This window comes from Maniola jurtina, chromosome 21 (assembly GCF_905333055.1).
Source record: "Maniola jurtina chromosome 21, ilManJurt1.1, whole genome shotgun sequence".
Classification (NCBI taxonomy): domain Eukaryota; kingdom Metazoa; phylum Arthropoda; class Insecta; order Lepidoptera; family Nymphalidae; genus Maniola; species Maniola jurtina.
Genome location: NC_060049.1, coordinates 12,175,950 through 12,188,385, shown reverse-complemented (window position 1 = coordinate 12,188,385; position 12,436 = coordinate 12,175,950). Strand labels below are relative to the sequence as shown.

The 12,436-nt window shown below is 39.2% G+C and overlaps 1 protein-coding gene across 1 annotated transcript in view; it reads right to left on the bottom strand.

The window, feature by feature from the left end:
* Positions 1-12,436, bottom strand: part of LOC123876481 (hemicentin-1-like) — a 74,318-nt gene that overhangs the window by 57,411 nt on the left and 4,471 nt on the right. Inside the window, exons 7-24 of the mRNA XM_045922770.1 lie at positions 11,526-11,710; positions 10,985-11,057; positions 10,724-10,752; positions 10,262-10,377; positions 9,424-9,545; positions 8,601-8,744; positions 7,679-7,792; positions 6,033-6,302; positions 5,480-5,655; positions 4,769-4,937; positions 4,206-4,451; positions 3,977-4,049; positions 3,646-3,857; positions 3,096-3,261; positions 2,453-2,577; positions 1,370-1,538; positions 813-907; positions 296-449 (exon numbers count right to left, since the gene is read on the bottom strand). Coding sequence (XP_045778726.1) covers positions 296-449; positions 813-907; positions 1,370-1,538; positions 2,453-2,577; positions 3,096-3,261; positions 3,646-3,857; positions 3,977-4,049; positions 4,206-4,451; positions 4,769-4,937; positions 5,480-5,655; positions 6,033-6,302; positions 7,679-7,792; positions 8,601-8,744; positions 9,424-9,545; positions 10,262-10,377; positions 10,724-10,752; positions 10,985-11,057; positions 11,526-11,710 — 2,638 coding nt within the window. The remainder of the gene's footprint in view (positions 1-295; positions 450-812; positions 908-1,369; positions 1,539-2,452; positions 2,578-3,095; positions 3,262-3,645; positions 3,858-3,976; positions 4,050-4,205; positions 4,452-4,768; positions 4,938-5,479; positions 5,656-6,032; positions 6,303-7,678; positions 7,793-8,600; positions 8,745-9,423; positions 9,546-10,261; positions 10,378-10,723; positions 10,753-10,984; positions 11,058-11,525; positions 11,711-12,436) is intronic.

Below are 12,436 nucleotides of genomic sequence, written 5' to 3'. Positions count from 1 at the left end.
AGTTGTCCATAATGTTCTCGGCGGTGTGTGAAGTCTGCCTCCGCACACAGCCAGCGTGGTGGATTATGACCAGACCCGTCATATTGTGAAAGGAGCCCCGTGCTCAGTAATTAGCCGGCGATGGATTGATCATGATGATGATTATTTCTATATTTTGCCAATACATAAATTTTGTTTTGCTTTGTATGTGGTTTTTCTGTATTAATTTTGTGGTGCACAAGTATATTCATTCATTCATAATTCCTCCACCAAAAAGTATGGAGAAGGACAATTTTTTGAAAAAGCGACTGCTTACCTCAAATCAGTGGTATTATGATTCAGGATGTGACCTCGGAACTTCCACGTGATGGTGGGTTCAGGGAACCCGACCGCGTTACATTCGATACTAAGGTTCGCGCCTGATTCTACTTCCTCCAATACTTCCAGCGGCGGTTCCAAGTACGGTGACGCTGAAAAACAACAGAATCATGTCAGTTTATATACCATTGCTGGAGTATCACCTCCTCTCGTAGAAATAGTAGCTGCAGGAAGAATATAAAGCTTTTAAAATGAAATGTTGTGGCACCAGTGATACGAGGACAACAAGAATCTTTTGGCGCGTGGCCAAAATCGGAACTAACGCCGCCATTTTCTGAAGTGACATGCCGTTCCCTTTTATGTGGTGTTACTAAGTAAAAAATCTTTCAAATTTGACTGGTTTTCTTAAATATTAGAGCCATTCCATAATAAAACAGCTTCACGACAGAACCCTGTTCTCACTTCTGCTCTTTCTTTTGAACTTCGCACCGGAAAATGCAGTTTGAGAGACTTACCCCAAACGAAGACGGTGTAGTTGACAGACGCGTTCCCATAATGGTTGGTGGCCAGGCAGGTGTACACTCCGGAATCTGACAAGTTTGCCGCGAACCTGAAACAACGACAAACATTATATTGGTGTAAATTTTGAAGAATACTTTCTTTTTTTGATTGTTAGCCTATCATCCCATTCCTAGCCAATTGTTTTTTAGTAAAAATGCATCACAAATGTCAATTTTATCGGCCAGAACTCAGGTTTATACCAAAGGGTAAAAACGGATCCCTATTAATGTCACTCTACTGTCTGTCTGTTTGTCCGGAACATGTCACCGGTCTCTAACTCGGAGACGAAATGTGTTACAAATCTGAAGTTTTGGTATTTGGTGTAAAACGTTGACCCAAAATCAAATATTGAATTAGAAGACAGGGGGACTAGAATACATAAAAAAAGACAAGGTGGATAGATGACAGCAGGGAGCCGCTGGATGACGGCGGCGGCGCAGGACCGTGATGTCCATACAAGAGACCAGCAGTTGATAATGATGATGATGAAAGGGAGCGAGAAGTGGAGTACCTCAGGCCATACTCGTCCACGTATTTCCTGGGCTCCAGTACGGGCTGTCCGTCGTGCAGCCAGCGCTGCGCGGGCGCCGGCTCGCCGCGCGCGCCGCACGCCAGCTCCACCAGCTGCCCCTGCACCACTGCCGTCTCAGGCTTCCCACGCTTCACTATTTCTGGAGCCTCTGTTTCAAATAATTAGAATTATTGAAACGGAATAGCAAACTATTACTCCGCTCTAATGAATGCATAAACGTAGCATCCACCAAAGAAACACATCGTATACCCTGAGAATGCTACTTCAATAATTCCAGTCAAAAAAGTCCTGCTGTATTTGGCGGCCACAGGCTTTGACAAGGAATTGTGAAGTGAAGACTAACACAATGGGTCAGAGCCGATCAAAGTGATACAGGCTACTCAAGAACCTGCATAGCCTCAAAGAATAAGAAGAAAAACGGGAGTGTTGAATATTATTTGATGCCATAATGCCCACCGTACCTGGTGGAAATTGCACAATATTGCACATCGAAATTTAGAAAGAGGTAACGGCTTCGTAGAGCGTTGTCTCTGTCGTTGAAACGTCACATTGATACGAGTAACAGTTTTGCGTGGATTAAGATTCTTAAAAATCCCGTGGGAACCTTTGATTTTCCGGGATGAAAAGTACTCTATGTCACTTTTTAGGTCTTAAACTATATATCCATGCAAAAAATCACATCGATCCGTCCGTTGCTCCGTTGCGGCGCAACTGAGCGACAAACCAACTTTAGCATTTATAGTATATACGACATAAGTCTCCATCCATCCATCCATCAGCCTGTATGCGTCCACTGCTGGACATAGGCCTTTCCAAGAGCGCGCCACCACATACGGCCCTCCGCCTTCCTCATCCACCCGCTCCCCGCCACCTTCTTCAGGTCATCGGTCCAGCGGGCAGGAGGTCGTCTCACACTGCGCTTACCCCATCGGCCGTCGGTTCTGCGACAGACATGACCTGCCCATTGCCACTTCAGCTTGCTAATCCTTTGAGCTATGTCGGTCGCATAAGTCTACATCTATTAATTTACGATTAATGGAATTAATGAAAGTACGAACTTACTATACACATTAATAGTAAAATTCTTCAAAATGAATCCCAAAGCACTACTCGCGTTGCAAGCGTAAATACCGGATTCAAACTTCGTAACATTTGCTATAACCAGACTGTAGTTTTCACCTAAATATCTGTAAACAATACCAACAAAGCTCGACATAAATAAATAAGCAACAATACAATATCATGGGTGGGATATTTTATTACAAGTGTCGCTAAAGGTAGACTAATAGGACCAAAATGTTTAAACTTATATACTGTTAGTAAATGTAAAGACAACGTTACATTTGCCTTTATAAACATGAGATAAGTACCTAAAATTAGCAAATATCTTAAGAATAGCTTCTTTCTAGATACGAATAACAATAACAAATGTTTATTTTGCTAGAATATGGTATATAATTTACGGATAATGTCAATACATTAACCGTACAAAACAGATTTTATCGTCAATGTATGATTTAATCTAACAGAAACATGAAAGAGTATGCATGTTTGTTACTTCTTTGTTTAAATCTTTATTGCACACAAAGAAAAGTACTTACACCATGTAATATGTGTTGTCCCGATACAGTTTTTCCCAATATAGGGGTCAGGATTTCAATAAAAAAAATCTCTAAAATAGCTAAAGTGTAACCTCAACACGTACACACGAGTACAGCAAACGACAGGCGAGCCGTCCTTGGTCCACGTGACGATCGGCGGCGGCACCGCGCTCACATTGCATTGCAACTTTACCGTTTCTCCAACTTGTACTTCTTTAGGACCTTCCAGTTCTGAATGAGTCTCTCGTGAGACATTGAATTCTGGTGGATCTAAAATAGTATCTTTATTTTAATCAATTTACTACTAGTACTTGTGTTATTTAGCTGCTTTGTGGATAACCTCGATAGCTCCTGCTAACTTCACTCAAAACTGAGTAATATTTTCAAAGTGTTTGTGAGTGAAGTTACCTTTGGTTAGGGTAATATACACCCCATGGTGTATAGTATTTACTAACTTGCATAGTATTTGGTACTTAGTTTGCGCAGTTTAGTTTTGTTTTATGTGACTTAAGTTGGATCATCCAAAAATAGCAATCCTTCTAAATTTAGTAATTTTAGGCATTTTGTTAATTAATTTCTTTAATTAATCAGATAATCTAACTGAATTTCCCTACCATTGACATATTTTAATAATTGAATCAATTATCTACTTACATTGTACAATCAATTCTACTTCATACAAATCGCTTCCAATAATATTCTCGGCAATACATTTATATACACCGGCATTTTGTTTGGATATTTTATTAATCCTAATACCATTTTGTTCATTAATCTCAACATTTTGTGGCAATGTTGTAAAATTGTTAGATATTTTTGGCTTAAACTCCCATTGAATATTTGGTTCTGGATTGCCTTTTAGAACTCTGAAAATAATAAAAAGGTTTTTTTTTATATTTTTGAAAACATAGGCAATATCCACACAGTAAATAGGTGTTAATTACTAGTTAAGGAATTGATGCAAATTAAAAATATAAAATCTCACCTACATGTCATTATTGTCGATTTTCCCTCCAGCGTTGAAATTTTACCAATTTCCTTAGATATAACAGGGCCTTCTGAAAGTTAATGTACATATGAAAATTAATTTTCAGTGTTTTACCATACAAATTTGTTTAGTTCGGCAAATTGCTAATTGGTAACCTTTCCAGTTATCTTCCTTACAGTTCCTTTATAAGTTTAGAATAAAAAACCAAATCTTTCAAAAGTCTTACCTAATTCATAAACACTCAAGGTTCCATTGACAGTCATCTTCTCGTAGCCATTGTCTGCTTCACATACGTACAGACCCAAATCATCAAAATCGATTTTCTGTATGTTAATTATAGTATTGTCATCCGATATATTGATGTTATCTGTATTCAACGCAGTGCCGTTATGGTACCAGGTAATGTTGGGAACAGGATCAGCATCGAACAAACAGTGAAAATCGGTTTGCGAATATAATTCAACTGATGTATCTGTAAAGGAAAATGTAATAAGAGACCTTCTAAATAAATACTTGTCAATTTTAGTTTATTCTACAAGGGAGTCTTTGACTTGGACCAAAAAAATACCATATTTTTTTGAATAGGTGTTCTACTTCTTTTGCAGATTCACTATTTATAACACACCAACGTTTGAACCTTTCACCTTTCGACTTCATTCCACTCCTTGTCTGTTCAATTATTGAGGATCTAAATTAATTGAAAAAATCTTAATGGTCCGATTCGAATGATGGAGTGTGGACTTAGAAGTTTTCAACTGAATTTCCATTTGACACAGAAAGAAATCGAACCTGAAAACCCTTGAAGTAGAGTCATTTTTGTTCTCACTCTAACAGTGATGTTGTCTTTCTCTTCGCCTTCAGAATTTAGCCCAGTACAGGAATACGTGCCGTTTACAGACCCCTTAGTACTATCCAAAGTTATTACACTTTTATACATGTTTGCTTCTGGATTCGTTAACTGAAAAAAAATATAGAAGCTTACATTTCCTCTATATCATCAGGTCAGTTTTGTTAAAGCTTTTAAAGTTTAAGTTTTATACAATATCATGTAAACTCATATGATGATAGCCTCAACAAATTTTACATCTATATCCAGAAACACAAGACTTGCTCAAATGAGAACATTATAAACAACTTGTGCAAAGTTTTAGGTTGATCAGTTGTTCTTAGTTTTGTTTGCGGAGACAATTTGCAAATATCTTACGCAATAATGAAGTGGCCAAATTCTTATAACAAAGTGGACAAATTCTGTATTGAAAGGAATATATAGTGCATGGCTGATCAAGTGTCGTGAGATGGAATATCTATACAAAACATTTATGTAACGCCAACGTAGCTGCCCCATCTTCGGTTTTTCACATCCAATCGATGCAAAATCGCTTTACATAAATAACTAGAGTTGAATAAATCGTATGGCGATTAAAGCTTCAATCCTTGTGAGAAGCACAACAGTTCAATTAACTTGCACTCAGTAGCAAAGAGAATAGCAGTATCACTTACAGTAGAAGGCAAAGACCGTCCCGACTCCGAGCGCCAGTTGACAACTACAGGAGCCGGCTTCCCGACCACCGTGCAGGTTATCTCTTGTGTTGTCCCGTTTACAATAGTTATGTTCCTCGAACCCTCAATTGTTACTCGAGGTTTTATCACTACTGTCAAATTCACACTATCGTCAGCTAGAACAACGGTTTAAAACATTTTAATTCATTTGAAACATTTAAAAGAAAAGATAAAATTAAAAAAAAAATTGGGTTGGTTAATTGGGTAAGTGACGCATACGAATTTCGATCTTAACACCTAAAAGCATTTGTTTACTAAGAAATAAACTTTACCGATTTCAACCTTACGTCAAAGTAAATAAAGCTGAATTTGATTTGACACCCAATACGACATCTATGCTCAGAGTTATGATTAGTTCAGGTTTCTGCGTTTCGTTATCAATACAGAACGATCAAAGATTTGAAGCTATATTTTAAATCTTTGACTTGAATTTGATTTCATCCAAGCTTCTGCCACCCCAGTTAAAAACCATTTACCTAATTTTCAAACTTGCCTGTAAGAGCGTCCTTTACAGCAACACAAGTCCAAACCCCATCTTCTGTGACATTGTTAATGTCTACCACAGCGGAATAACTCCCATTTACTTCGTACTCCTTAACTATATTATAATTGACGTCCAGCCATTGTACCGTCGCAGCGTTGTGGACGTTGCAAGTGAGTTGTACGTCTGCATGTATATGTTCGGTTATTGTATGTTCGCCCACGATTTGGGCGGTAGGTTTCAATTGTACCTGAATGTAGGAGGATCGGTTTGTTGTGCCACCTGAAACATATATTTTTCGATAATAATCCCAGGGACAGATCAAATGCAACAACACCATAAACCTGTGTTTAGGAGTCCTTTCATATATATGTATATAAATTACAGTATGAGGTAAATATCAGTCGCTGTAAGTCTAGCAATTGGACCAACATGGTCGCTCAGTTATACACACTTTACTTTATACAGAACTAGAGGATGCCCGCGACTTCGTCCGCGTGGATTTAGGTTTTTAAAGATCCCGTGGGAACTGTTTGATTTTCCGGGATAAAAAGTTGCCTATGTCAATAACAGGGACGCAAGCTACCTCGGTAGCAAACTTCATACAAATCGATCAAGCGGATGACTATTTAGAAATCCCGCGGGAACTCTTTGTTTTTCCGGGATAAAAAGTAGCCTATGTCCTTCCCCGGAATGTATCCTAAGTCTGTACAAATTTTCATTAAAATCGGTTCAGTGGTTGAGCCGTGAAAGCGTAGCAGACAGACAGACAGACAGACAGACACACTTTCGCATTTATAATATTAGTAAGGATTTCCTTACCTTACATTACCAGTTATACCTACGGGTTAGGTAAGGTTAGGGGATGGCCCGGCGCCTCTAATACTTGAGCATTAAAGTTAAAAGGCCTCAAATAAAGAAGCGCCGGAATAAACTGTGTCATGTCAAATTAATAGTGAGTCAATTCAGCTTGTGCAGCGCTGCGACTTTAAATTTAGTAAAAACTTGTCTTTGTATCGCGCAAACTCTTATTCCTTATTTGCCTCTCTCATAAAAGACAAGAATGTCGTGGTCTCTGCCACCGCTGGTGTAATTTCTCGGTGGGTGACCAAGTGAGCTGGGCGGCGGTACGACGAAGGAGTCACATTGCTTCGATCCGTACTATATTGTACTCCTTTTGATGGTCAGAATTGTTAGATTCGTAAGATGATGTGATAGCGGTGATAGCTATTTATGTAAACTTAAAACTAAAGCTACGAAGGTTCCAAACGCGCCCAGGACTGAGAAGAGCCTACAACAAACTCAGCCGGGTAGGTATTCCACTCAGAATAAAACTAAACCTCCAAAATGGACTCTTTCGAGGTGGCACATATTATGATATGCATTTTTGGCCGCCTAATTTTATTGCCTGTTACGTACGTTATCGAATTATGTACATTGTACGTAAGTTACTAATAGGTACGTAAGTTTTACCAAGCAAGGGGAGGGCGTTTATATGGTAGTTATCAATTTTTAATCGACTTCTGTATAGGTATACTAGCTGATGCCCGCGACTTCGTCAGCGTGGATTTACATTTTTCGAAATCCTGCGGGACTTTCACATTTATAATATTAATAGGATGATTGTTTTGCAATTAACCATACATACAAACTCTAACCTCGATTGGAAGCGACGCACGTGTATACTCCAGCGTCTCTGAGGCTCGCGTTCTGAATAGTCTGGCTATACGTATAGTATCCGTCTATGGATGGCTCCAAATCAATGTTCGTCGCTAGAAAGACAAGTATAAATTAAAAATTTATAAAGACCCCGACAAGTGAACAGTACAGCAACTAGGAAAGTGCTGATAACTTTCAAACGGCTGAACCGATTTTCTTGGATTAAAGCTAAGAACACTTTCGATCAAGCCACCTTTCAAACGAAAAAAACTAAATTAAAATCGCTTCATTAATTTAGGAGCTACGATACCACAGACAGATACACAGATACACACGTCAAACATATAACACCCCTTTTTTGGGTCGGGGGTTAAAAATAAAACTTGGGTCCAGTTATATAACAGGCGGTTATAGTTACGTTACAGTTACTATCAAGCTTTAGTCATTAATGAAAAGCTAAGTAGGTCGTCAGTTGGTCGAGTCAGGAGCTCGATTATGGCAAAATGACAGCTACAAAGTCACAATCGCAATCATTTCTGGTTGGCCGATACTCACTCACTATTGGCTACAATGCATTGTTGCAACAAGAATACCATAAATTCAGTTAATCACAACGATTGCGATTGTAATAATGATTGGTGCAGGTGTTCCGGAATCGAGTACTTTCACGACGAATCCTGACTTGTGCAATTTTACGGGAAAAGAAAATGTATTGAAAATTGTAATATCAGGTGTAATTAGAGCCTCGATAGCTCAGCGGTTGAGGAGCGGACTTAATCCGAATGGTCGGCAGTTCAAACCTCACCTGTTGCATTATTGTCGTACCCACTCCTGGCACAAGCTTCACGCTTAATTGGAGGGTAAAGGGGAGTATTAGTCATGATTAGCATGGCTAATATTTTTTTTTTAAAGGTATCTTACTGTAATTATTATTGACGGTCCCGTTGAACAAGATCTGAGTACGTTTGAGCAGAGCCTCGCTGAACACGGTGCAAGTCAGGGTGAGGGTATCGTCCTCTGTCAACGTTGCGTTCTTCGGCGACACGGCCACCCGCGGCGGATCCACTGAGGAGTTCAAACACAGAATTGTCACCCAGAATTTTACTAAAGATTAAGTATACTGGCATTGTATTATTGTAACTAGTATTTTTTAGGTTAGTTACCAGTTTAGTGCAAAAGTTTATTAGGTATTTTATTTATTTATAGACCTACTGGAAAGTGATGACTGATGACGCAGCCTAAGATGGAGTACGCTTGCTTAGAAGATGCGCATTCACTTTGACTTGAAGGTGCCCATATTCAAATTGGAGGAGAAAGCTGCTGTGGGAAGGGCGTTCCATATCCTAGCGGATCCAATTAGAAACGAGGAGGCAAATCGCTTCGTATGTGTTCGTGCAATTTCGACTACGTACGGATGCAGACAAAAATGTTTTAGCAAAGTTTGTTAGATTACGAATACAAAATTTGACAAGTGTAAATTAAAAATTTATAACACCCCCGACAAGTGAAGGTTACAGTAACTAGAAAAGAGCTGATAACTTTCAAACGGCTGAAACGATTTTCTTGGATTATAGCTAAGAACCCTCTCGATCAAGCCACCTTTCAAACAAATAAAAAACTAAATTAAAATCGGTTCATGAGATTAGGAGCTACGATGCCACAGGCAGATACACAGATACACAACGTCAAACTTATAACACCCCTCTTTTTGGGTCAGGGGTTAAAAATTAATAAATGGGTTTACCAATCATATCCAGCTCAGTGGTGGCTTCCGTCGCGCCGGCCGCGTTGCTGGCCACGCACTGGTACGCGCCCACGGAACCCTCCTCCATTTCCTCTATGACGTATTCGATCGATGTGCTCTGCCTACAGATTTATGGGGCGATGATAAGGGATTCAAAATGAGTGACACACTCATTTTAAGTTAAATAAGTTTTTACTAGCTTTCACCAGAAAGCTAGTAAAAACTTATGGTCATTATTATAACTACCTAAACACAATCCAATGCCAATAACCATTTGCCTTATCGTGTAGTGTCAGTGATTTAGCATTATTCAAACCCATAACGTATATCGTGCAAAACTCGGAGCAATGCTCCGCCTACGACGCGGCATCGACTCCGAGAGGTCTCTTTGCGTAACGATCCTCCTCTACCTCTAGTCGTCTGTTTCATTTGCAAATACTGTACTTTAAAAAATTAACTTTAAAAAAATACAGGATTGCAAAATTTTTCTCGTGGTTTAGTTTTGGTGGTCTGTTATAATCATCAGCACTGAGACCTTATGGCGGTTGGCATAGTTGCAAGAAGAGGGCGCTCTCGCTCATACCAAGACATCGATCAACTGCCTACAATACGAACCTAAGCCAGTCGATGGCAGCACGAGTACATTACAGCTGAAGCCCAAATACAACAAGCAAATCTGAATCACACTAACGGAGCGTTTAGAAATCTCCACTATGCCTATATAGAAGTTTCAAGATACGACCTTCGGGCCAGCTGGCGCTACCGAGCACAACACCCCTCGGTGGGAGATCTCCCTATTGCTACGATCGTTACACCTAGTATATCGTGTTAGACTCACACGGCCTGCGTCCTCGCCTGCAGCGGCGCGCCGGCGCGCGCCCACGCGGCGGACACGGGCACCAGGCTGTCCACGTGGCACCACAGCACCACCCGCGAGTGTGCGCGCGCCGCTATCTGTACACACACACACCTGCTCCGTATATCCTACACCTGACTACGGCAAAGCCAAAAGTAAGGGTTATGATTCTACCAATCTATGTATATATGTTTGTAAGTTTTATTTGTGTGTGTTCCACCGTAGCGCCTAAACTACGGCAATTCTCTGATTTTCCGGAACAAGAAGTAGTCTATGTCTGTCCCCAAGACGCAATTTATCTCTGTATCTTTCACTAAAATCGGTTACTGATGAGCTGTGAAAAGCAGACACACAGACAGACACACTTATGCCTTTATAAAGTATGGATGGATCGATGGGTGGATAGATATACAATTACAATGTGAATAATAATAAAATTATTACCTTGTCACTCACAACCAAATAAGGTGCATCTGAAAGAGACACAAAATGTTATGATTACTTCATAGATATAGCCATAAAAAAACTTGTCTGAAAAGTTGTCATTGTTTATTTATCAAATTTACAGCCTCTGGTTAGTTACTAGAAAATTAGTGTATCCCAATTTCTTATATTAATTATAAGCACGCGCTTGACTACAATCACAATCCCATTAAAAAAAAAGATAAATAAATGAAATGAAAATAAAGTAATTACATCATGTACCTGGAGGTTTAGCCTGCACTGCAGTGGGACCGATTCTCCGGATTTCTTGTCCATTTTCATCGCGACCGATAATCTAGAATAATTTTAGTTTTCTATTTAATTCTTGCATGCAAAGACAAAAATTTCCAAGAACAAGAAAAAAAGGTATCCAAAGGCCAGTTATAATAATACAGGGTGTAACCAGAAAGCTAGCAAAAACGAAGACAGATGATTACTAATAAGATATGTAAAACAAACCAAAAAAATATATTTTTTTAAATCCTGTATTTTATAAAAGTTATAGTTGCAAATAAAACATCTGGCTGACGCTAGAGGTCAACAAACATCCCGTAAATAGGTCAATCGAAGTCAATGCTGCGTCGCAGGTGGGGCATTAACACAAGTTTTGCACGCCATGCAATGCGGGTTAGAATAATACTGAACCACTCAAATTACAAGAAAAGGTTATTGGCATTGGATTGTGTTAGGGTAGTATAATAATAAGGCGAAGTTCTTGCTAGCGTTCTGGTTTCACTATTTATAGTATCTAGCGAATACTCACAGCGATATTGAAGAAGTCATCGGGCGGTATGAACGCGTCAGCGCGGTATGTCTGCCTCTGCTTGTCCAGCACCTTCAGCGGCACTTCGAACAAAGGCTTGCCGTCCATACTCAGCAGCTGCGCTTGCTCCATATGTATGGGTGCATCGAATCCGTTCAGTGATATCAACATATGGTTGTATGTGCCTGTAGAAGAAGATCGATTTTCATATAGATCATACTGGATGATGTCCGCGAGGATTTAAGAATAAGAATAAGAAGTTTATTTGCTAGAATATGGTAAAATATACATTGGTCTTAAATATTAGATAGAATCGCATATTCTGCCAAGCATGGCGTGCAAAATTTATTGAATTTATATAATGCAAAAAAACATAGTCATCATGTAGGTACAAATTATTAATTATTTCATTATTCACTTTTAAATAAGTCTTTTAAATATCCTGTGGGAGCTCTTTCTTTTGCGGGACAAAAAGCCTATTTAAATTTCTGGGACGCTAGCTAACTATGTATCCATATAAAACGATTAAACGGATGGGTCTTTACTCTTTGAGAATCCCGTGGGAACTCATCAATATTACGGGATAAAAGTAACCATGTCCGTTCCCATGATGTAAATTTCATCAAAATCAGTTAAGCTTTTGGGACATGAAAAGCTAGTACACAAACAGACAGACACTCTCGCATTTATAATATTAAGTAAAGATGGTTTGGTAGAGAACGATTTAATGTTGCACTGTTGTTGTATCACTGTTTTAACTTCACCAAGATCGAATTCTAATTCTTGTGTTAAGCCCCAAGGGACGGCATGTACTGCTCTTTCAAGTTTTTAATGGCACACACAATATAGATATAAGATGGCTGTTTTTTTACGAATTTCGTACATATTTTCAAAATCACAGTGATCCTCAA